This window comes from Sceloporus occidentalis, unplaced genomic scaffold (assembly GCF_023333645.1).
Source record: "Sceloporus occidentalis isolate IW3139 unplaced genomic scaffold, rSceOcc1.0.p SCAF_5, whole genome shotgun sequence".
In the NCBI taxonomy this organism is placed as follows: Eukaryota; Metazoa; Chordata; class Lepidosauria; order Squamata; family Phrynosomatidae; genus Sceloporus; species Sceloporus occidentalis.
In genome coordinates, this window is record NW_028316985.1 from 52,716,983 (window position 1) to 52,740,606 (window position 23,624).

Here is a 23,624-nt window from a genome sequence, read left to right on the forward strand (position 1 = left end):
AGACTGCCAAAATGCCTTCCATTTGGAGCAGAATGAATTGGCACAGTCTGGGTGACCGAGGTCCTCCGCCTTTTCCCTCCATTTCTACCTCCTTCTGCCCAGGAGGAATGTCCAAGCGTCCTCCATTTGGAGCAGCACTAACAAAAAAGCGTGAATGTGTTTCGCTTTCCTTTGGCGGTGTCCTCCCTTTTCCTTCAGGGTCTCCCTTTGGGGTTCTCTGGCATCATCCCTTTCTTCTGAGGAAAAGGAATCAGGCGGCAAAAGCCCAAGTCAGACTCTGGTTCACTGGGAGGGAGAGAGAGAGAGAGAGAGAGAGAGAGAGAGAGAGTCTGGAAAGGCGGGACCTTTAGGAACTGAGAAAGGCGGGGGGGGGGATAAGGGCGGGACGACCCAAAGGAGGGCTGCCTCTGGGTGGGATCCATGTGGGGTGTCATAGCCCTGCCCTTCGCCTGCAGGAGAGAGCTATAAATCCCTTCCCAGCCTGGCTGGCTGCTGCTGCTGCTGCTGCGTCCTGGGCGCACAAGAAGAGGCTGCTTGATTTGGGGAGAGGTTCCCTCCAGAGAGGCTCTTTGCCCTCCTCCAGGTAAGCAGCCAAAGGAAAGAGAGCAGCGAGGGCTCTTCAAGGCATGCCTGGCTTATGGCGACCCTGTCCTGGGGTTTTTGCTTGGCAAGGTTTCTTCAGAGGGAGGGTTGTGTCACTGCCATTCTCTCTGAGGCTGAAGTCAAAGACAGAGTCTCTGGAGAGAGATCTTGTGGCCCCTTTGAGACTCACTGAAAGAAAGCAGCTGGCAGCCTGAGCTTTCCTAGGCTTTAGTCTACTTCCTAAGATGCTTTGGGTATTATTATTATTATTATTATTATTATTATTATCTTGTAGCACTTTTGAAACTAACTAAAAGAAATGGGGAGCATGAGCTTTCCTAGCCCTTAGTCTACTTCATCAGATGCTTTGGGCATTTTGTTGTTGCTGTTATTGTTGTTGTTATTATTATTATAGAGAGATCTTGTAGCACCTTTGGGACTCACTGAAAGAAAGAAGCTGGCAACCTGAGCTTTCCTAGCCTTCAGTCTTTTTCCCCAGGTGCATTCTCTGAGGCTGAGAGAGTGTGACTTGCCTACAGTCACATAAGGAGGAGTGTGGAATTCAAACCCTGGTCTCCAGAGCCTTAGTCCAACGCTGAAACCACTACTCATCCCTCCCTCCTTCTCTCCAAGCCGCTTGCTTTTCCTTTCCAGTGTCTCCCATTTGGTGTTGTCCTCCTGAGATGCCACAGCTGTTCTGAGTTGCCACCAGTGGTAGCTGTAGTAGTTGCTGTGGTGCTCAGACTTCCAGAGTCTTTGAGCTCATTTGTGCGAAGCAATTTGGGGTTTTGTCTGATTGGGCCTTGGCTATGGAAAATTCATATGGAAAATGTTATTTCAGTAGTGCGCATGTGGTGCTATGAATAACCTTGTTTTGTTTCTATAGCTGTTCACTGATATCTGGAAAGTTTGCATCTTCCTGTTCCATAAAGTGCCTCTTTAAATAGACAGGGATTAATTAGGAAAAGTACATCTACCTGCTGTAAACCCTTTAACAGAAAAGCTAAATGCTGTAGGTAATGGGGCTTAGTCATATGCCTTAACAGCCAGCCCCAATCGCCTGCCTGTTAAGCCTTTAACTATCTGCAGCTCAAACTTTAGTTTCTACCAGGTTTAAGATGGGATAATGACAAGGTTCAGTTTCCCAAAGAGGAGCTGGTACTTAAAGAGAGAGTAAATACAATGGAATTGCTACAAAATGAATTGAAGGAAAGTGGCCCTGGAGGCTTTTTATGCCAGTGTCAAAGATAGAGTTCTGTAGACAGAAATATGCATTGGCCATATAACATGATAGCAGCAAATCTTGGCAGATGAATGTTATATTTGAGCCAGTCCTTTTGTGAGAAGCAAAATGGATGGGGTTTTTTCCTTTCTGTAAGACTCTGCAAATCTCATGCAGGTTTTTTCTTCTTCTTTCCAAGCTTTTCAAATTAGTTTTGTTTGAATTTCACTTTTAAACTAAGGCATTTTTATTTAAAACATAAGCATGCCACAGTGGAATAATAATAATAATAATAATAATAATAATAATATATTTATACTCCACCTTTCCCTTTCGAGGATCTAGGCGGGTTTTATTGTGTATTTGTCATGCCTTTCAACCATGTATATTTTTAATGTAATTTTGTATTGTTTTTAGATTATTTTAACTGTTTTAAATTTTATTATTATTATTAATCTGTAAGCCACCTTTATATGGTGGCATATAAATGAAATAAATAAATAAATCTTTGTAAGATGTTCTGGGATGCTTTGCAGTAAATGACAGTGTGCGGTGTCTTGTAACAAACAAGAATAAAAACAATGCAGGTGTTCCTCAAATTAACTCCTACAGAAAATCCCTCCCCTGTTTTCAGAATGAAGTCTTCTCCTTTGCAGAGGACAGGTTCTGTCATGAAGAATTGCCAAAGTAAGAAAGATGGAAACTGGAAGGCTGTTGTCTCCCAAAGATAGAGCCAAATAATTGTGCAACGATTGTTTGTGATTCATGGAACTTGTTCTACAGCTTGGTTGCTACCGAATATTTTCTAGTTTCAATGAGGTTCTCTGTATCAGAAGATGAGTTTGTACTCTTCTTACCCTTCTGAAATGTTTGAGTAACTTGAACTAAATGTACACTAACATATTTTCCATACTGTTATTACCCTGCCTTCCAATGACAAGCACACCCAGGACAGCACACATTGCAAAAGTGTACATCAGTAAGATTGTAAGATCTCCCCCGCCCCCCTTTATAATGAGTTCAGACTGTCAAGAAACGCAATTCTAACACAACCTATTTGAGTGTAACAGTGATCTTGGTAATCAAAACTGTCTGTGATTCAGCTGATGAGCAAAACTATCTACCATATATAGGCAAATTAGGTGCAAAAGTAATTACCAACTGTAGTCCAAGCCATTAAGAGATCCCAATGCTTCTCTTGTTGAAGAAGCCTGGTACTATTTGAAATAAATAAAATCCTTTGGCATTTGGTACTAAGGTCTTGCTTTGTTTCTTGACTGGTTCTGATAGATGCATCAGAGAAACAAGTCATGCCAGACAAATCTTATCTCTTTTTTGATAAAATTATCAGCTTGGTAGATGAAGGGAATGCTGTGGATATAGTATATCTTGATTTCAGTAAGGCCTTTGACAAAGTTCCCCATGACATTCTTGCAAACAAGCTTGTAAAATGTGGACTAGACAATGTAACTGTTACATGGATTTGTAATTGGTTGACCGGCTGAACCCAAAGGGTGCTCAACAATAGCTCCTTTTCATCCTTGAGAGAAGTGACCAGTGGGGTCCCACAGAGCTCAGTCCTGGGCCCAGTGCTATTCAACATCTTTATCAATAACTTGGATGACAGAATTGGGGGCATGCTTATCAAATTTGCAGATGACACCAAATTAGGAGGAATAGCTAATACTCCAGAGGACAGGATCAAAATTCAAAACAACCTGAATAGGCTAGAAAGCTGGGACAAATCTAACAAAATAAATTTCAACACAGAGAAATGTAAGGTACTGCACTTAGGGCAGAAAAATGAAATGCACAGATATAGGATTGGGGACACCTGGCTGAATGAAACAATGTGTGCAAGGGATCTAGGAATCCAAGTAGACCACAAGTTGAACATGAGTCAGCAGTGTCATGCAGCAGCTAACAAGGCCAATGCAATTTTAGGTTGCATCAATAAAAGTATAGTGTCTAGATCAAGGGAAGTAATAGTGCCACTTTATTTTGCTTTGGTCAGCCCCCACCTGGAATATTATGTCCAGTTGTGGGCACCACAATTTAAAAAGGATGTGGAGAAACTGGACCGTGTCCAAAGGAGGGTGACTAAAATGGTGAAGGGTCTGGAAACCATGCCCTATGAGGAACGACTTGGGGAGTTGGGGATCTTTAGCCTGGAGACGAGAAGGTTAAGAGATGATATGATAGCCCTGTTTAAATATTTGAAGGGATGTCATATTGAGGAGGGAGCAAGCTTGTTTTCTGCTGCTCCAGAGACTAGGACCTGGAACAATGGATGCAAGCTACAGGAAAAGAGATTCCCCTCAACATTAGAAGGAACTTCCTGACAGTGGAACACACTCCCTCTGAGTGTAGTGGAGTCTCCTTCCCTGGAGGTCTTTAAAAAGAGGCTGGATGGCCATCTGTCAGGGATGCTTTGATTGTGAGTTTGTGCATGGCAGAGGGGTTGGACTGGATGGCCCTTGTGGTCTCTTCCAACTCTTTTATTCTATGATTCTATGTAACTTTTGAACATAGCCCAAGATCACACTGTTTCTCTTTGCCAGACCTTGGAAAAGTTACTTTTTCAGACTATAGCTTTCAGCATGGTCATAGTGGCTGGGATATTCTGGGAGTTGCAGTGTAACTCATTGCTTATTGCTTTCTGAACTGGTGAGTGATTTTGGCCTTAGAAACTTGGCTTTCACCAGCCAACTGCTTTATATTCCTTTGTGCAGTAAAAGGCTGAAGGCCACTCCTGAAATTCGGAGACTATCTGTTTGATAAAGGCTATTTCTGTCATCTTGCATGATAAGAGAGAAGTTTTCCACTAAGCTTCTCAACCATTTTCTTCTTAGGGGAAAACAGTTTTTCTAACCCAGGGGTAGGCAACCATTTTGAGCCGGGGGCCGGGTTGCTGTCCCTCAGACAACTGGGGGTCCGAAGCCAAAAAATAAGTAAATAATTTTTAAAAAAATTAAATAAATAAATAAACCGGGCCAAATGTAGGACAAAATTTTCAAATGGAGGGCACTTTTTAAATAAAAAATAGAGGACACGTGAAAAAATTTGCTCATTTTTAAAAAATGTTAAGATAAATGCATGTTTCTGAGGCTTCTATAGACAATTGCCCCACCATGCCCCTCGCGCGAGACACCAAAGGCCCCGGCGGCAGGACCGGGCTGGGGCCGGTCCCAAGGCCTCGCCGGGCCGCATTCGGCCCGCGGGCCGCAGGTTGCCTACCCCTGTTCTAACCTGTAGGTGAACTGCTTGTATTTTAAGTGTGGGCTCGCTGAAAGATCTCTTGACTTTAGCTGCATCTGCACTGCAGAAAGAATGCAGTTTGACACCATTTAATTGGCATGGCTCGGTTCTATGGAATTCTGGGATTTGTAGTTTTGTGAGATATTTGGCCTTCTGTCAGAGCTTTCCTGCCACAGTAAACTACAAATCCCAGTATTCCATAGACTGGAGCCATGAAAATTAAAGCGGTGTCATACTGCATTAATTTCACAGTGCAAATGCAGCCCTTGCCCTGCTGGCTACATCTGGATCACTCCATGCATTGGCTACAATTTGACATATATATCCAGGCACTGCTGTGTCAATGGAAGAATGAAGAGAACAGTTCTTAGAACCCAGTTATAATGAACCCAGCTGATCAGAACATCTGACATAGGTTTAGCGCCTCCTGAACTGCTTCCCCTTAAAATATTTATGTAGGTTATATATACAGGAAAGAGGTCATCAGTGAAGTACTTACTGCATCTTCAACTAACCGTTAAAGTATTTACTGTGGTAAATCAACACAACTAAAAGCTTGAAACTCAGATATAAAATCAGGCAGTGAGATATCAGTGTTATAGTTAATGTTTCTTGACTACCCAATGTTAAAGAGCCCTAGAAAGAGAAATTAGTATCTCTTCCCATTTAGTCTCTGGTTTTAAAATTGATTTTTGTTATTTTAAAAGATCTAGCAACCAGATCATGACCATAATTTTGTTTGCTAGAAGCATTTATTCTAAAAAGTAAGTGATACATAGAAGCCCCGGTTCAGCAGTGCCTCCACTTGAGTATCATGATCAATACTTGTGGATAACCAGGCAAATCAAGAAACAAATTTTGATTTCAAGCCAGAAAGATGTGGAGTCTTGTTCAGATCACTGCATGAGATTAGTGTTTATGTTAATGTGCATAAGATTGTACTTTAAACTGAGTGCAGGACCTTGCTGAAACTCAGAGGCCTGTCCCTGCACCTGCTGGTGCTGGATGTGCTGCAGTACTGCCATCATGTTTAGTGACCAGAAATGGCATTCTGTTATTCCTGAGGGGAAAAGGGGGAAATATGTCTTCAGGTGCTCAGTGAATGTTTTTATTTATTTATTTTGGGAAAAGTCCAGTGCCTTTTGCTTATGTATATATTTCAGCATTTCCATGGCCATATATACATAGGCCAAAATGTCTTGGGCATTTTTGCAAAATAAAACAAATAAAAAATAAAAACCACCATCTACTCAACACTTGGAGATGCATCTCCCCTTTTTCATGTAGATGCACTCCATTAGCAGGTGCCCTCCAATACTTGCCTCTTCTGCTTCTTCATTCTCTTACTCCTAGTCACTTTGAGACATATTGTGGTGGGAATTTGTTGTAGTATTGCCACAGTGAAAATTAGAGAGGGCTCCTGTCTTTTTAACAGTTGTGTAAAAGAGGAAATTTCAGCAGGTGTTGGTTGTTGTGCAACCAGATAACAAGTAACACCTGCTGAAATTCCTTCTTCAACACAATGGTTAAAGATACAGGAGTCTTTTCCAGTTTTCACTCTAGCAACACTATTTTAAATCAAAAACTGGCCTCAGAGGCTTGGACCCATGTTGGTGATTACCATTGGCAGAGGTCTCAAGCCACTCCTGCTGGGAAATAAAGCTGCCCTCTTGGGTTAGGAGCCAGCGGGGCAGATTCTTCACCTGACAGTGTCAAATTTGCTGCCACCCCTTCTGTTGGTGAGGCTCATAAGGCCATTTCTCCCTGTTGCCATGCCACTGCCTCTTCTTCCAACATTTGTTGGGGTAGTTAGGCTTGTAAATTGGATATTAGCCAAAGAGTGTTTTTCTCCCTTAGTTGAAAATGTTTTATTTTGGTGTTTTTCCTGGAAACTTGAAGGGCAGAGAGTGCAAGGCCCAATTGGGATAATTATCACAAGGGCCACATGAGAGGTGTGCAAATTTCATCCCATCTTTAAATACTTCAGAATAATATGTGGTAGAGACACAGATTTCTTCATGTTCATTCTTCACTAAAAGTGGCTTCTTTTTTTTAACAAAAAAGATCTTGATTTCAAGAAATAATCTGTAATGATCATTCTAAAAAAAATCTAATTTAAAAAAGTGACTAAATATGTCAGTTCTAAAGAACATGACTTAGAGATTGTTGTTGCTGTTGTGCTCCTTCAAGCTATTTCCATTGAGACCAACACAGGCGACCCCCCCTCCCATAAAAATTTACCTTTGGAATAAAAAGGTGGTGCTACTTTAAAAACCCTAGATGGCTCTGGACCAAAGTATTGTACCAATACAGGAAAAGAGATTCTACCTAAACATTATAAACAACATCTTACTGTAACAGCCATTGGTTAGTGGAATAAATTGCCTCAGAAGGTTGTGGACTCTTGTTTCGAGATCTTTAAATGGGTATCTTTAGTTGAGTATTCCTGCATGGCATGGAACTGTATCTGATGGCCATGGTAGCCCCTTGAAGCTCTAAGATTCTATGGTATCTGAAGGTGCATCCTTTCAGATGGCTGTGCTTTAAGATCTTCTGTTAAAGTTCTTCTCCAAGGATCTGTATGAGAGGTTGTGTTCCTGAACCTGGGCATCTGAAAGATACTACAGAAAGGGCACAATTCAATGGCCTCCACAATCAGAAGCCAAATTTGATTGGCTTGGTACAAAGGGCGCCAGGGGATTGTTCAGCTGGACCTGCATCGGGGTGCCCCTTCCTTTTGTTGTTTATCTCTAGGTTCAGTTTAAATAGGTTTTAGGTTAAATTAAGAGCCCATACAGACAGGCCAAAATAATGCTTCAGGTCACTTTGGAGATATGCTGTTAAATGATACATGTGTCCTAAGAGGTCAGAAGCCGCGCCAAAGCCACGCTCCAGTCCTAAGTACTGAAGCACAGCTTTGGTGCAGCTTCTGGCCTCTTAAAATGTGTGTATCATTTAAACAGCATACCTCCAAAGTGACTCGAAGCAGCTTTATTTTGGCCTGTCTGTATGGGCCCAGTGGCCTTTGTTTAATCCAGTGTCTTGGGTCTTGTCTCATTATTTTGTGATTGGTCATCAAATATTATTCAGGCCTTCTCAGTAGAGGTACCTCATTTGTAGAATGCAACCTCTACAAAAGACTTGCTTGGCACCTACACGCTAGTATTTTTGGCACTAGGCAAAAACACTGTTAATTGCATAAGCATTTTGACTTGCCTTACTTTGGTTTTGTTGAGGCATCTTTTCTGTTTTATTACAGTTGTAGCCAAGGGTCCGTTTAGGGGAATTTTATTATTATTGTTATTAGCTCAAATATTGCAAGAGGGGCTGGCTACAAGAGCCCACCGAAATCGCCCTCCCGATATGTATACGGAGTAGACCAGGGGATCCCAATAAATAAAGCTGAGACGGATATTAATAACTAGATGCCTAATTTATTAAAACAGGGGGAAAACACATGCGTTGCGCATACACTCACACACACACTCAGGACTCAGGAAAATTAGGGTTGGAAAATGGGAACAGATTTCAGGCGTTACTAATGGAGATGCTTACCAGAATGTAGATTCCCTCTGGGAAGCGAATGGGGTGCTGGACAGTGAGACAAGTCTGCTCCGCAACCTGGGAGTGAGCAGAAATGCCGGCTACCAGAACAGAGGTCCGACTGACGTGGAATAAGTAGACCTTGAAAATGGCGTGCTGAGCAGCCAAAGTGGGGACTTTTTATAGGCCAAATCTGGCCTGAGGCAAAGAGGCTGGCTTGGCCGAAACAAAGGTGTTCTAAAGATTTTCTTTTCACCTGGATGTCTGCCTTAGATAGTATAAAGGGCTTATGCCACTTGGACAATAGGTTTGAGGAGGAGGTTGATAGCTTCAGGGAAGGCAATCCTTTTCCTCTTCCCAGCTTTGAGATAATCCCTTCATGCGACTTCCCCGGACCCTCTGAGATGTTAATATGGGTGCTCCCTTAGGGGAGATGTACATGTCCTCTCGCTTTGCCAGTAATGGCAGACAGGCTGCTAGAGTTCATCCAGGGGTCATTAAGGGTTATCATTGATTCCAAAATTTATATCGAGCAGCATGGGTAACACAGTAATATAAATTGGCTGTGGATTATGATGAAGAGAGTCAGCATGGTGTAATGGTTTGAGTGTTGGATTATGATTCTGGAGATCAGGGTTCAATTCCCCACTTGGCCATGGAAGCCTACTGGGTGATGTTGGCTGAGTCACACACCCTCAGCCTCAAAGGAAGGCATTGGTAAGCCTTCTCTGAACAAATCTTGCCAATAAAACCTCATAATAGGTTTATCTTAGGGTTGCCATAAATTGGAAATGATTTAAAGGCACACAACAATAACAACAACAAAAGCAACAAATGATACTGAAATCTGTAAAAACTGAGGGCTTGTATGTAAATAGTTGTTCAGTTCTAAAGGGCTGTGTCAGACCATTTGAGTGATGTGCACTTGCAGCATATGGTCATATCTGTGTGCCATGCATACATGTGAGTTCTCTAAGTGAGAGAAATAAAGCCAGTCTTTCCCCAAAGCATTGGGTTTTTTTTATTGTGTCAGTAAATCTTTATCTTGCCAATGCTCAGCAAATCAGCTTTGTTAGGGATGCAATGCAACTTTACTGCTGAATAGTCCCATTTACTCTTCCTTCCAGTTCTGGCACACTTTTGCCTAAATCAAGGGGAGGGGAAATAGATATGCAAGGCAATTGCCATGTGCTTGTTCTGTCTCAATACTTACAACAAGTTTACAATTATTTGTGTAATTTGTATCCAATCTTTCTCCCAGCATGCTGCACAAAGCAGTTTGTAAAAAAGCCATAATAAGATAAAGCTAAAAACCTAATGACAAAAAAGTTGAAAGACAATTAAAAAGAGTGTACATCCTAGTTTCATGGTTAGGTAATGTTTAATGGTGGCTCAAAAGAAGCATTTTGCTTTAAAAAGTATAGTAATTGCACAGGACATTGTATGCTAATCTTAATAATAACTATCTTTTCTTTTTGAAGGGGAGAGGGGATCATAGCTTCAGCAATTGTTTAGAAAGTTGTCAAGACGAAGTAAGGAACAGCAAAAAAAAAACCTAATTAAAGCATTGTTCCTGTTCTTTAGGAGACATTGTAGAATCAGAAAATCTTAAAATGCAAGAGGATTGAAAACAGAATGAGGCTCATATCCCTCTTGGGTTATGTTTGCCCTGAGTGATGTCAGTTGCGGTGTAATAGTTCAGCCAAACGCTTGAATAAATGTAATGAATCCTACCTTTCCAGATTCCAGTGATGCAGAGAAAGATAAAGTTAAAACTAGTCTGTATATCATAGTAAATAACCTTTTCAGCCTCATCTTGAGCATTAGATAATGCTAAAGAATGCAAAAACAGGACTAAACTCCTGAGAATTGTAAAGGCATGTGCTAAGTAACTAAAATTAATGTTGTTACCCCAAACTTAGATACTAGGCCATGCATCATCACACAGTGGACTTTATAACTGCTGTGTAAAGAATGCACAAATATCCTTTTTTTGATTAATCGTTAATCTCATTTCCCTACATTCCAAGAATAGCTGCCTCTGAACAATGGTCATTTTGCTCTTTAGCTACCCTTCCTTGTAATGCTCACTGGGCCACTCTCCATAACAACTAAAACTAAACCTCTTTCTCTCTCACCCCAAGCCCCAACACATCCCAGCTTTTAAAGCTAGCAGAACAGCAAGTGCTTTAATTCTTTCAGCATAGCCTTAAAGGAACTGGCTGTGAGGATGAAGGAGTTATGCTGATCCCAGATCATTAGGACATGGGCCAGATTCACATTTTATCCTAAATCATTTCCCCCTTCCCTTCATGGATCTGTATGTTCTCATGAGCAGCCTTGTTTCTGGGGGAAGTAGCTCCATTTTTGTTGTTCAATGATTTTGAAACCAACAATCACACAAATCATTGCCCCTGAGATGAGATGTCTAAGCGGCTGTGTCTTGTGTTGGCTTGATTGCTTGTGGATTAGTCCTGCAAGGGATGGGGTTCCCAATACAACTTTAAAACAGAAGCAGGAAAAGCTATAATGCAGAAGAGGTGTGTTACCATTACTGAATTCAAATGGGAGGAAAGCTATGTCAGTTAATCTTTAGAAAAGAGGTGTGGAAAGACAATGTACAGTACTCTTATTCCATTATATCACCCTGGAAACACCCAGTCTCTTCTAATGTAAGAAGCTAAGCAAGATCAGGCCTGGTTACTATAAGGATGTACTTTAAACAAATATATTCATTCCCTCATTTTCCTCCCCTCTCAGGAAACGCAACCAGAAACTGAGCTTTTTATAACTTTGTTCTTAGGAAAGACATAGGCTGCATCTAAATGGTAAATCAGGAGATTTTGGCTGAATTTGCACTGCAGAAATAATCCAGTTTGGCACCACTTTAACAGCCATGGCTCAGTGATATAGAATTCTGGGAACTGTAGTTTGTCATGCCACCAGAGTGCTCTGACAGGGAAGACTAAATGTCTCACAAAGGCCTGTTACAGACAGCCAAAATAAAGCTGCTTCGAGTCACAGTGGAGGTATGGTGTTTCAATGATGCATGCGTCCTAAGAGTCCAGAAGTCGCATCAAAGCCACACTCCATCCCTAAGGACTGGAGCGTGGCTTTGGTGTGACTTTTGGACTCTTAGGACGCATGCATCATTGAAACACCATACCTCCACTGTGACTCGAAGCAGCTTTATTTTGGCTGTCTGTAACAGGCCAAAACCACACTTCCCAGAATTCCATAGTATTGAGCCATGGCAGTTAAAGTGGTGTAAAACAGGAGTATTTCTGCAGTATGGATGCAGCCAAAATCTCTCCTAACGTATTGTTTTCTTGCCCCCCATTCAAAACCATAAGATTGTGAGTTCAATACCAGTGAAAGGGCTCAAGCTCAATTCAGGCTTGCATCCTTCTGAGGTCGCTAAAATGAGTACCCAGATTGTTGGGGGCAATTAGCTTACAATTTGTAAACCATTTAGGGAGTGCTTAAGTGCACTGATAAGCAGTATAGAAATGTACTTGCTATTGCTATTGCTATATACCTGTACAAGCTATCAGAACATAGCTGTTATCTACTCTTGAATTTTGATGGAGTTCTAGAAGCATCACAGTGTATTAGTGCAAATATTCCTGTGATTTCTCCCAAGCATGGTTATATCATTAATGTGACCATTCTTTGGGGTTTAGTTTGTGTTTCTCCTTTAAATATCTATGGATGTACCATTAAACTTAGGTGAATGTTGTTCTCTCAGACTTAAGTTACAGGCTGCAATATTTGACAAAAAGGCTTGCCACAGCCTGCTAGTACTCTAGGCTGTAAATGTGATGGATGTGAAGGAGAACCACCATAAGGCTTAATACCTAGCTATATGCTTCTGTAATTTGTTTTTACCTCATATCTTCATGAGACTGGTAGGTGAGCATTCATTTACCTGTTGTTAATTGCTAGCATTCTGTTCTGCAGACTCACAATGCCAAATTGGGGAGGTGGAAACAAGTGTGGAGCCTGTGGCAAAACAGTGTACCATGCAGAAGAGGTTCAGTGTGATGGGAGAAGCTTCCACAGATGCTGCTTTCTTTGTAGTAAGTACTTCTGAAGCTCTTTTCAATCAACAGATTATGGTTGAGTAATGCTATTCAGAAATGGCAAGATCATAACTTGATGGTTCAGCTCTTGCAAGGTTCCATCTTACGCCCAGAGTTCTAAATGGTCACAGAGTTCAGAAAGCCAGTAGTACGCCATCACCTTATTCAAACATAAATTCCACATCACTTGACATCTTTGTCACTCACTTGCCTTTGCCAGCAAGGTATTTTCTGACATTGACAACAAGAATTAGACTTGATTGCACTTCAGACCTCAGCTTCTTAATAGTTAAATTCCTAAATTTTTACATTTAGCTACAACTCCACAGTAGTGTGCAAGCTTTCAAATTATCTGGAACTCTTCATCAGTCTGAACCAGCTTTGCCACAGTAATTAAAATATTAAAAGACCAGCAATAAGCCTTATCACCATTCCCATTTTATTTCCAGCATTTGTCCATGTGGGTCATTCAGATCAAAAACCTGCATTCCAGTTGATGTTAATCTGAGCTTATTTTTAAAAACTGAGCATTACAAAATGCAAAGATCAGCTCATCAGAATAGCAGTTTTCAGTACTATAAGCTGCTCTAGCAATTTTTGTGTGTGTGTGTGTGTGTGTGTGTGTGTGAGAAATTGTTCGTTAGTTGGATGTCTTCCCAAATAAGTTAATTAAATGATCTGGTTGATTTTCTGTTTCAGAGTAGAGGAGCCAAAACTCTGTTAGGCCTTGGCACAGAAGGCTGTGGATTGTCTTAAATGTGCAGAGTCCATGTGATTATGTTTTGGCTTAAACAGCTTATTGAAGCGTTGAATTTTTGTTCTAAAAAGCTTGTTCATTAGAAGATGCTAAACAAAGGAACATATCAAGTAATTGCTTGTTGATGCAACTGCTGTTAAAAAAACCAACTCAGCACTGTCATGACATAAAAATGCAAACAATAGCTTATCTGAGATCATATATAAAAAAGTAGATATAGAAGTGATGTGAATGCATTAAACTAAAATATCTGGTAGCTGCAGATTAGGAGAGTTAGAGAAACGAAGTTGTTAACAACTGACCAATATGCTGGGAAGGAAGTCTGTGAGCTAAACTGCATAACCTGGGAAGAACAATCTCAAACTTGTAGTAATATCTGTTCATGGCTGCGTCCTGTATAGGTTTATTTCTGTGAAATGAAGGAATAGATTTCTAAAGATATATAGACCACTTGGTGGTAAACTGGGATTCACAATTACAAGTGGCCTCTACAAAGGTGGCATTAAGATAAAGAGTCTCCATATCATGGCTTCTGGTAAGTCTGAGGCCTAACAGTTTTCTTTTTAGAAACTAAATACTCTCTAAATATACCTCCATATTTGCTAGGGTTAGGGGCACAAGACCCCTGTGAATATGGAAAAAACGCAAATAATAAAAACACCATGTTTTTACCTGAGAGGACACCCCTCTAGGAATCTCTAGGTCCTCTAGTGCAACTCTGTGGTCAACATCCAACAGACACTGACCACAGAACTGCACTGGAGAAGCTACAAATGTCTAGTGGAGTATTCTAGGAAACTCTAGGTCTTTCAGTGCAACTTTTAGTTAAAGTTGACCATAGAGTTGCACTGGAGGACCTAGATATTCCTAGAGAGAACATATTAATCAAATCCATGAATAATCAAATCCGTAAATATCAAAGCTGCAAATATGGAGGGATGAGTGTAATGTATTGAGAGAAGCCTGGAGTGTATTAGTGAACCATATGATGAGACAAAAAAAAATGAAAAATGAGATGTGGTACTAGCCGCTCCTATATTATAGAAATTGTTCCATAATGCAAGCTTAACTTTTGACAAGGAAAAGTGGTAGCCAAACTAGACATAAAGATAGGTCCGTACTTCCATATTTTTGCAAACAGAAACAGGAAAGGGTTTGTTTCACTGATACTGCTGCATGATTTGAAGTTGATTCCAACTTACGTGACCCTGTCCCAGGGCTTTCTTGGTAAGATTTATTCTGAGGAAGTTTGTCATTTAATTCTTCCAAGGCTTGGAGAGTGCGACTTGCCTAAAGTCACCCAATGGGTTCCCATGGCTGAGCACAGATTTGAATCCTTCCTGGAGCACTAATCCAGTATTTAAAATGGTACCCCACACTGGTTCTCAGTGCAAAGCAGTGTTAATTGCACTCTTGATTGCCGCTGTACCTAAGGGTGCTTGTTGTTAACTTTCCTCAAGTCAACTTTAACTCATGGTGTTCCTGTGGATGAGACATCTCCAATACTCCCTGTCTTCAACTGCTCTGCTCAGATCCTGTAGGCCCAAGCTTTTCCTAGTACTGTACTTTTCTGGAATATTTTCAAGCCATGGATGCTTGAATCTGTGGATAAAAAAATCCACCGATAAGGAGGGCCGACTGTATCATTGTCTTTTCTAATGATTCATTTTCCTCATAATGTGGCCAAAGTCCAACAGCCTCAATTCCAGGGAGAGTTCAAGCTTGATCTACTAGTTGCATTTTTTTTTTCAGAACAAAAAAAAGCCCCCCCCCCCCCAAAAAAAAAGGTTGTGGTTAAAATTTCATTAAAATGCGTAGAGTTTATCGTCTGTTAATGTTCGATCAGCTTTATGCTTGAGGTAGACTTTGGAAATGTTGTTCTGGAGACTCTGGGAATAATTATTTGTTCTAGCCTGTCATATGATGGGGACGCAGTGGCTCAAGCTGTTAAGATGCTGACTCTGTTGATTGCAAGATTGGCACGTTGGCAGTTCAAGACCCAAGTGCCACATGATGGGGTGAGCTTTCATCACTAGTCCCAGCTTCTACCAACCTAGCAGTTCGAAATCATGCAAATGCAAGTAGATAAATAGGTACCACTGCGATGGGAAGATAAACAGTGTCCTGTGCAGTCATGCTCACCACATGATCACAGAGTAGTCTTTGGACAACACTGGCTCTTCGATTTAGTAATGGAAATGAGCACCACCTCCTATCGTCAGACACAACTTGACAACCTGGTCAAAGGGGAATAATTTCACCTTTACCTTTAAGTTTTATGATGCACTACCATGTATATTGAGAATTAGCTGTTCTTGATGAAATAATAAAAAACAGCACTTGGTTCTGTGTATATTCCCTTATTGCAAATTTAAATATATTTTCCTGAAAAAGGCATTATTGTTTATTTTCATGCACAGTAGAAAACACCATGGATTTGGCTGTGATAACTGCTTCTGAAAACTGCCTTCTTCTTTTCTTTTTTTTAATGGAGAGGTACTGGCCTCATTTCCCAGGCAACAAAACTAACAACTGAAAATGGAAAAAAACAGAAATAGGTAAGGCAAGAGATTGCCAAAAGTATTCCACGGTGTAGATTAAAATTAGCTTAATGTTCCGGTCAGAGTGTTCAACCACCAGGTTTTTACCTTGAGACACAAACAGTTTAATCCACTGTTTGTGGATACTTTTGTCAAGTAAAAGTGGACTTGGGAACTGTTGCATAATTAAACATGTTGGCACTAATATAGATGGTCATTCTGTGTGATTTTAAATAGCAGGAGGAAAAATTGCTGACCTCAGTGCTTGGATTCATTTCAGCCTCACTCATTAAATGGTATCAGGCTTCTGTTCTGTAAATTTCAGTCATGAAGAGGAAGGAGAGAAAAGTCCTTTCATAGAACAGAATAATTCAACGGAACAAAAAAACAAAACTCAAGCCCTCTAATCTTTTAATAGTTCTGTACAGTTTACTGAGAACTGCTGTAGGCAAGGCAAGAAAAGTGAGAACATCTGGCATGTGATATTTCTTTCTGTTACTAAATGGAAAACTATAACAGAGTTAGTTCTAAAGGCAAACTTTCTCTCTCTAGTGGTCTGCCGGAAAAACCTAGACAGCACAACAGTAGCCATCCATGATGAAGAAGTATACTGCAAATCATGCTATGGAAAGAAGTATGGTCCCAAAGGATATGGCTATGGCCAAGGAGCAGGCACGCTCAATATGGACAGAGGGGAAAGACTGGGCATCAAGCATGACAAGTAAGAACATAATTTGTTTGCTCTGGCTAGCTGTAACTCAACCTGTAATACTCCTGCACATCTCATAGACTTTTGTGAAGAGCCATTTTCATTGTCTTTTATGTAGGAACCCATCTTAGGTACTGAATGTAAGCCACTTTGGCATTCCTAAGAAAAGTGGAATAATAGTCTGTTTTTGTGTGCCAGCTTCAGCTGATTTAAGGATATTCAGAAACCACGAATTATTAAGAGCAAGTTCTGCATGCAGTAGTGATTATTGCTTCAGGAAAACTGTCAAAGCCACTGGTTGTGTAGTTTCCTTTTGGAAGAAGCACTGGTAGACATGGGAAATAAGTGTTTAAAAAAATAATTGAGCTGGGGCTTACATCATAATCATGCTGATGTTAACTTGACCCTCATAAGTACTAATTTAATGTTGGACTGGCCAACATAATAGCTCAGTTGAGATGCAAAATCAAACTATGGCTTCTGCAGAGGGGCCTGAGCACCCAAATCAGCATATGTTGGCTCATGAAAGGGCAATGATGGCTTTAGCTTAGTAACCTGGAACATTAAAGGTGGAATTAAGCATTCCAAGGTTTAGCGGTTTGTGTGAACAGATCAAAGTTGTGTTTGCTGTCCAGTTGCTTTTGTGGAAATAGTCTTCAAAGCTGTTATCTTGCATCTCTGAGTTTCTAGATCTCAGGGCTATAAAGAATGAAATGTGAGGCTAGAATCCTGTTGGTGCACTACATCAGTGTAACTATGCTGACAAGAGGAGGAAAAGAAGGTTGTGGGAGCAGTGTCTGTAAAGGAATGAAGGCACTGGGAAAATAGGCTGTTCAGATATGGATTTTATATGCTTTCTCTTGGCATCACTGCACAGTTCTGGAAAAAGTACAACTGCTCATATGCAAAGTTATCCTATCCAGTTCAAGGGGCACCTTCCTTGAATAGTAGGCAAACAAGACAACCTTGAATTGGTAGAGGGGCTCAGCTTTAAAGACAGCAAAAAATGTTACATCCGTCTTTACTTTACAAACATCGACTACAAATGAGGTTGCATTCATGACTTTTAGCACCTGATCCTTCAAGTTTCACTGAAGTAAATTCCTAGTGAGTTGTTTGTCTAAATGATTGTATTTTTTAGTAGGGCATATTTGTACTTTCAGCTTTCTTTAAACTAATGAGTAATTTGAAGACCACTTCAAAATACTCTGAGATCTCTAGTGTCAGATAATGGAGTATGAAATCATATAAACAGCACTGTGTATATTCAGTGGAGCAGCAAACAAGAGAGTTATGGCTGTGCACTAGTATGGACCTGAGCCAGTGGTCGCAGCCAAGAGCTGTTAAAAAAGCAAAATGTTCAGGCTGAGGATAAAGGTTCTAGGGATTTTGTGCCACCTCTTGCCTATTGGCAGCCATCAGTTACTTAACATTGTATTACATGATTTGACTTTAGTTTGGTAGGTAGGTGCATACGAGTGGCATAGCTCTCTCACAATTGCAACATATAGGATGTTGTTTTTATTGCCAGCTGTTGGCCAAAGCTGAATAGGCTTATAGGACTAGGGTGTAAGACTAAGGTCTGTTGGAAACAGGAAGAAGAACAGATGAATTTGAAGGAGTTTGCTTCAACTCAGTTGGCCTCCACACTAAGAAACCTGGATTTCTTTAAATTCATGTCCAAAGTTGTACTTTTACAGAGCTGATGTCTCTCTGATGAATGCCAATACTACAAAATGGAAGCCTAAATCCATTTTCTATTTCTAATTAGCATAGACCCATCAAATCAGTGGAACATGATATGTTTGGGCTTACTTTGTTACCATTGGTTAGTAAATCACTCCAATTGGGACTAACAATTGGATTCAGCTCTGACATTTTAATACTAACAAGCAGCCCCAAATAGATTCCGCATGTACTAATTACTTGCACTGGTTGGAGGTAGTGTTTTGCAAGCCTAGAGAATTATATTCATATAAGGGCATCTGTTTATTTTAGCACACCATCCCATCGGCCAACAACAAGTCCAAATACTTCAAAATTTGCCCAAAAATTTGGTGGAGCAGAGAAGTGTTCCAGATGTGGTGATTCTGTCTATGCAGCTGAGAAAGTAATAGGAGCTGGAAAGGTAAGGGACTGTTTTGTTGCAACTATCTTGCCACAATACTGACCTCACAAGATTACCATCTTGCTAGAGTAAGGTTGTTCACTATCTTGATTAGCATATCATCTGGAAACAGTAATTAAATCCAGTGTGAGATATTTTTTTTAATTAATGAACAGTCTAATATGAAAAGAGCACTATGAATACTGGGTTGTGATTTATGTACTGCATACTGAAAATGATGGCTTTATATTTGGATTGTACACTTCAAAAGTTTGAAATCAGTTGCTCTCTTTTCAGCCATGGCACAAAAACTGTTTTCGATGTGCTAAATGTGGGAAAAGCCTTGAATCAACAACTTTGACAGAGAAGGAAGGTGAAATTTATTGCAAAGGTAAGACTAAGGCAAATGACACATTCAGCGATTTTGTGCAGAATTATGTGTTCAGTTCTCATGGGTTTGATTGGGAAGGAGTGCCAAGGAGACCAATCATTTATTAATTTAATTTGCCATATATAAAAATATTTAATGCCAGTGATAGTGGAAGGAGAGACAATTATGTTGCATCAGTTGAGGGAAATTTATAGCAAGGTCTCTTTCCCCTCTCCCTTCAGAATGATTTCTCTGTAGATGACTGTTCATCTCCTACAAAAATACTTGCTGTATAGGTGTAACCTAGAGGTGGACAAGTGGAAGCAGCGAGTGGTTCCTGGGCCCCTCTGGGTTAAAACAAACAACCCTTTCTTGGGGAAAAAAATCCTTCACCCCACCATGTTCCACAAAAGCCCTCTGTGACCCTGAGGAGTGTTTTGCTATATTTTGAGGCCACCCTAGGAGAACCTATTATGGTATCATGGAGTTTTTTTGGCAAGTTTCTTCAAAAGAGGGTTTGCCATTGCCATTCTGAGGCTGAGTGTGACTTGCCCAAAGTCACACAGTTACATAGCTGAGCTGGGATCCAAATCCTGATCTCCAGAGTCAGAGTCCAACACTCAAATCACTGTACCACCCTGACTTTCGATTTCCAATTACTGCCTGTTAAAAAAAAGGCCTCTCTTGGGCCTTAAATGGTTCAGAGGGTCTTAAATATATGGCGAAATTGACCCCTACACCTATTAGAGGGAGTTTGAAGGCACAAAACTGTTTTGTCTGGGGGGGGGTATTTTATTTTTGGGTGAAACAGGTTGGCCTTCCAAATTTTCTTGGGAGGCTAGACAGCCCTTTAGTTTTCCATAGTTCTCGCCTCTGGTGTGAAGCAATATTTTGACCCATTGCAGTCTGCTTGCTTCACTGCCTGATTATACTTTCATAGAATCATAGAGTTGGAAAAGACCACAAGGGCCATCCAGTCCAACCCCCTGCCATGCAGGAAATCCAAATCAAAGCATCCCCAACAGATGGCCATCTAGCCTCTGCTTAAAGACCTCCAAGGAAGGAGACTCCACTACACTCCGGGGGAGTTTGTTCCACTGTCGAACAGCCCTTACTGTCAGGAAGTTCTTTCTAATGTTGAGGTGGAATCTCTTTTCCTGTAGTTGCATCCATTGTTCCGGGTCCTGTTCTCTGGAGCAGCAGAAAACAAGCTTGCTCCCTCCTCAATGTGACATCCTTTCAAATATTTAAACAGGGCTATCATATCACCTCTTAACCTTCTCTTCTCCAGGCTAAACATCCCCAGCTCCCTGAGTCATTCCTCATAGGGCAAGGTTTCCAGACCTTTCACCATTTTAGTCGCCCTCCTCTGGACACGCTCCAGTTTCTCAATGTCCTTTTTGAATTGTGGTGCCCAGAACTGGACACAATATTCCAGGTTGGGCCTGACCAGAGCAGAATAGAGTGGCACTACTACTTCTCTTGATCTAGACACTATACTTTTATTGATGCAGCCTAGAATTGCATTGGCCTTTTTAGCTGCCGCATCACACAGTTGACTCATGTTCAACTTATGGTCTACTTGGACTCCTAGATCTCTTTCACATGTACTTTCATTCAGCAATGTGTCTCCCATCCTATATCTGTGCATTTCATTTTTCTGCCCTAAGTGCAGTACCTTACATTTCTCTGTGTTGAATTTCATTTTGTTAGCTTTGGCCCAGCTTTCTAGTCTATTCAGGTCATTTTGAATGTTGGTCCTGTCCTCTGGAGTATTAACTATTCCTCCTAATTTGGTGTCATCTGCAAATTTGATAAGTGTGCTCCCAATTCTGTCATCCAAGTCATTGATAAAGATGTTGAATAACACTGGGCCCAGGACAGAGCCCTGTGGGACCCCACTGGTCACTTCCCTCCAGGAGGAAAAAGAGCCATTGTTGAGCACCCTTTGGGTTTGGCCGGTCAACCAATTACAGATCCATTTAACAGTTACTTTGTCTAGCCCACATTTTACAAGCTTGTTTGCAAGAATATCATGGGAAACCTTTAATATACACATACTCAGTGGAATTGAACTAATAGTTAACCCTTTACCCTTGCAGGTTGTTATGCAAAGAACTTTGGCCCCAAAGGATTTGGCTACGGGCAAGGAGCTGGTGCTCTTGTTCATGCTCAATGATTCTTCATTTCCATTACACCAAGATGGTTCTTAGTTAGTCAATACAAGTTATTAATTAGTATGAAAGTGATACTAGTTTCGTATGTTATTGCTTTGTTTTAAAATACTGCATATTTCCAAGCCCTACAGTACACTTTTACATGCACTATTAACTGAGTTAAATGAAGCTTGTTAGAAAATTAATGTGTTTTGAAAGTTCTGGAGATTCCTTCAGTTTCTACTGCCTGCAGAAATGCAACTCTATATTGCTACCCCAGAGAATTTGAAGTATGATGTGAAGAATGTTTGTTGTCGAGAGCAAAAGCTTGTTAATCCAGTATTGGATTTTTGGGTATTATCATTGTTGATTTACAATCTAAGTGTCTTTAATATGTTTCTAACAATTAGTGTACATCTTCAACAGTGGTATCCTGCAGGGATGTAACTTCAGTTGTGGAAAAAAGACAATTGTAAGGAATGAATAGGTGTCTTCTTCACATGAGTGTGTATAGTAAAAGATCTTTGCCTTAAGCAGTTATAATTTTAAACACACTTCTGAGGGATATTATGAGAAATAGTCCTAACACAAGATTAAGAATGCAAATGGTAATCCTATTTAACTCTAGTTGACTTCTACCAGTGAGAAGATGTCTCTAAGTAGTCTTAGAGCAACCTGTATGTTCAGAAATATAATGCTCCAGCTTCATTGGATGGTAGTACAGCCAAGTGGCCGGTGAATGATTCTTTGTGGAAAAAATTCATGAGCACATTAGAGACATCAATGCTAACTTCCTCTCATTGCCAGGGACCATTAAAAGAGAAGAGTCTTTTAGGGCTCTACTGCAGTTAGGTGTAGTACAAACCCAGTATTGATTCATACATAATTCTCAAGTCTCTAAATTTAAGAGTAGAACACTAACATACCACAAGTACATGTTCAGATAAACATTTAATTGTTCATGTTTTGTTTCTGAGTGGTCTCCAGTCACATTTATAAGCAGTTTTGTCAGATGTAAGATACACTTACATCTGACAAATTGTACAATTACTGTGTACAAAGTGACTTCCTGGCACATTAATGTTTATATATGAAATAAATGGATGCCACACTGTCTTCAAATGGTTGTTTCATTTTTTTCTGTTTACTCTGGTTTATTTTTCTGCTAATGCTGTTTTTCCTATGCCTGTCAAGTATCCTGACATAAATATCCTGCTATTTTCCAATACTGTACTATCTCCATTGTGCTTTAACCAGTTTGCATGTGGAATGTAACCATGTCCATCCTTAACTGAGGCGCATTACAGTCTGCCCGTTTGGGGCGGCCTCTGAGGCCCCAATCCGCCGCTTTCCAGGCCGCTTCCCCGCGGCCTGGAAAGAGGTGTCCTTGGGGCTTCAAGCCACAAGGACACCCCAACAGTGGCAGGGACTCTCAGCCCCTTTCTGATTTGCGTTGCTGGTGCAGCCTTCACAAGGATGCGCCAGCGACGCAAACCAGGAAGGAGCTCCATTTCGGAGCTCCTTCCTGCTCCGCCGAAAGGGCGCACCAAGCGCCCTCGCGCGACGTCACATCTGCGGTGCCCCATTTGGAGGCGGCGCGTTCGTGACGTCATCATGGCGGCCCCCATGAGGAAGGACTCAGTCCGTACTAGGGTTAGGGGCGTCTGGAAGCGACGCCCCTTTTTAACCCTAGTACAGACTGAGTCCGTAGTTTAAGGCCCGTCTGTAATGGGCCTGAGACAGTTACTAGAAGACTGGGAGGCCTGTTCAGCAATTACTAATATTGTGTGAGGGCTTATAGCTCTGTAATGCAATAGATTTGATCATCTGAATATTTTAGACCTCACTATCCAGTTTCTAGCTGAGAAATTGTAGTTCAAAATATCTGGAGGAACTGAGAGTCCCCTTCATCTGCTCTGATTAGTAAGAATTGCCACAAATGGATCAATATTCTGTTTTAATAACACACACTACATCATGGTGTTTAAACTGAATCTGCCCTGTCATAAGTACCAGTGTGCGGATACTTTCAATAGCCTGTCCTTGAGAAACCTCTTCTGTGGCTCAACTGCCTTCTTGAATTGTTATGGGGGAAAGGGAAGAAAAGGCCTATCTCCAAAGAACCTAGAAGAATGCAGGTTTGTAAATTGTGAGTTTAGAACATTTGCTATTCTGCCATTGCAAACTTCATATTCCTTTCAAGATATTGCCACCGTCACAGACTAATCTCCACACAGTAGGGTCAGACAACCTATCCTCCATGCAGTTTTGCAACTTGCATCAACCCTAATCCACTGG

At 40.9% G+C, this 23,624-nt stretch overlaps 1 protein-coding gene across 2 annotated transcripts; it reads left to right on the forward strand.

The window, feature by feature from the left end:
• The first annotated feature begins 487 nt into the window (after nt 1–487).
• Nucleotides 488–22,442, forward strand: CSRP2 (cysteine and glycine rich protein 2). 2 transcript variants are annotated; one of them, XM_089524061.1, is made up of 6 exons: nt 488–583; nt 12,566–12,684; nt 16,537–16,705; nt 18,692–18,821; nt 19,098–19,191; nt 21,273–22,442. In XM_089524061.1, the coding sequence occupies exons 2-6, from the start codon at nt 12,573–12,575 to the stop codon at nt 21,347–21,349; spliced, it is 582 nt and encodes a 193-aa protein (XP_089380187.1). In that variant the 5' UTR covers nt 488–583; nt 12,566–12,572; the 3' UTR covers nt 21,350–22,442. The 2 variants fall into 2 exon arrangements, with proteins under 2 accessions (XP_089380187.1, XP_089380188.1); XM_089524062.1 differs by lacking the exon at nt 488–583 and adding an exon at nt 741–836.
• Nucleotides 22,443–23,624: the final 1,182 nt, after the last annotated feature.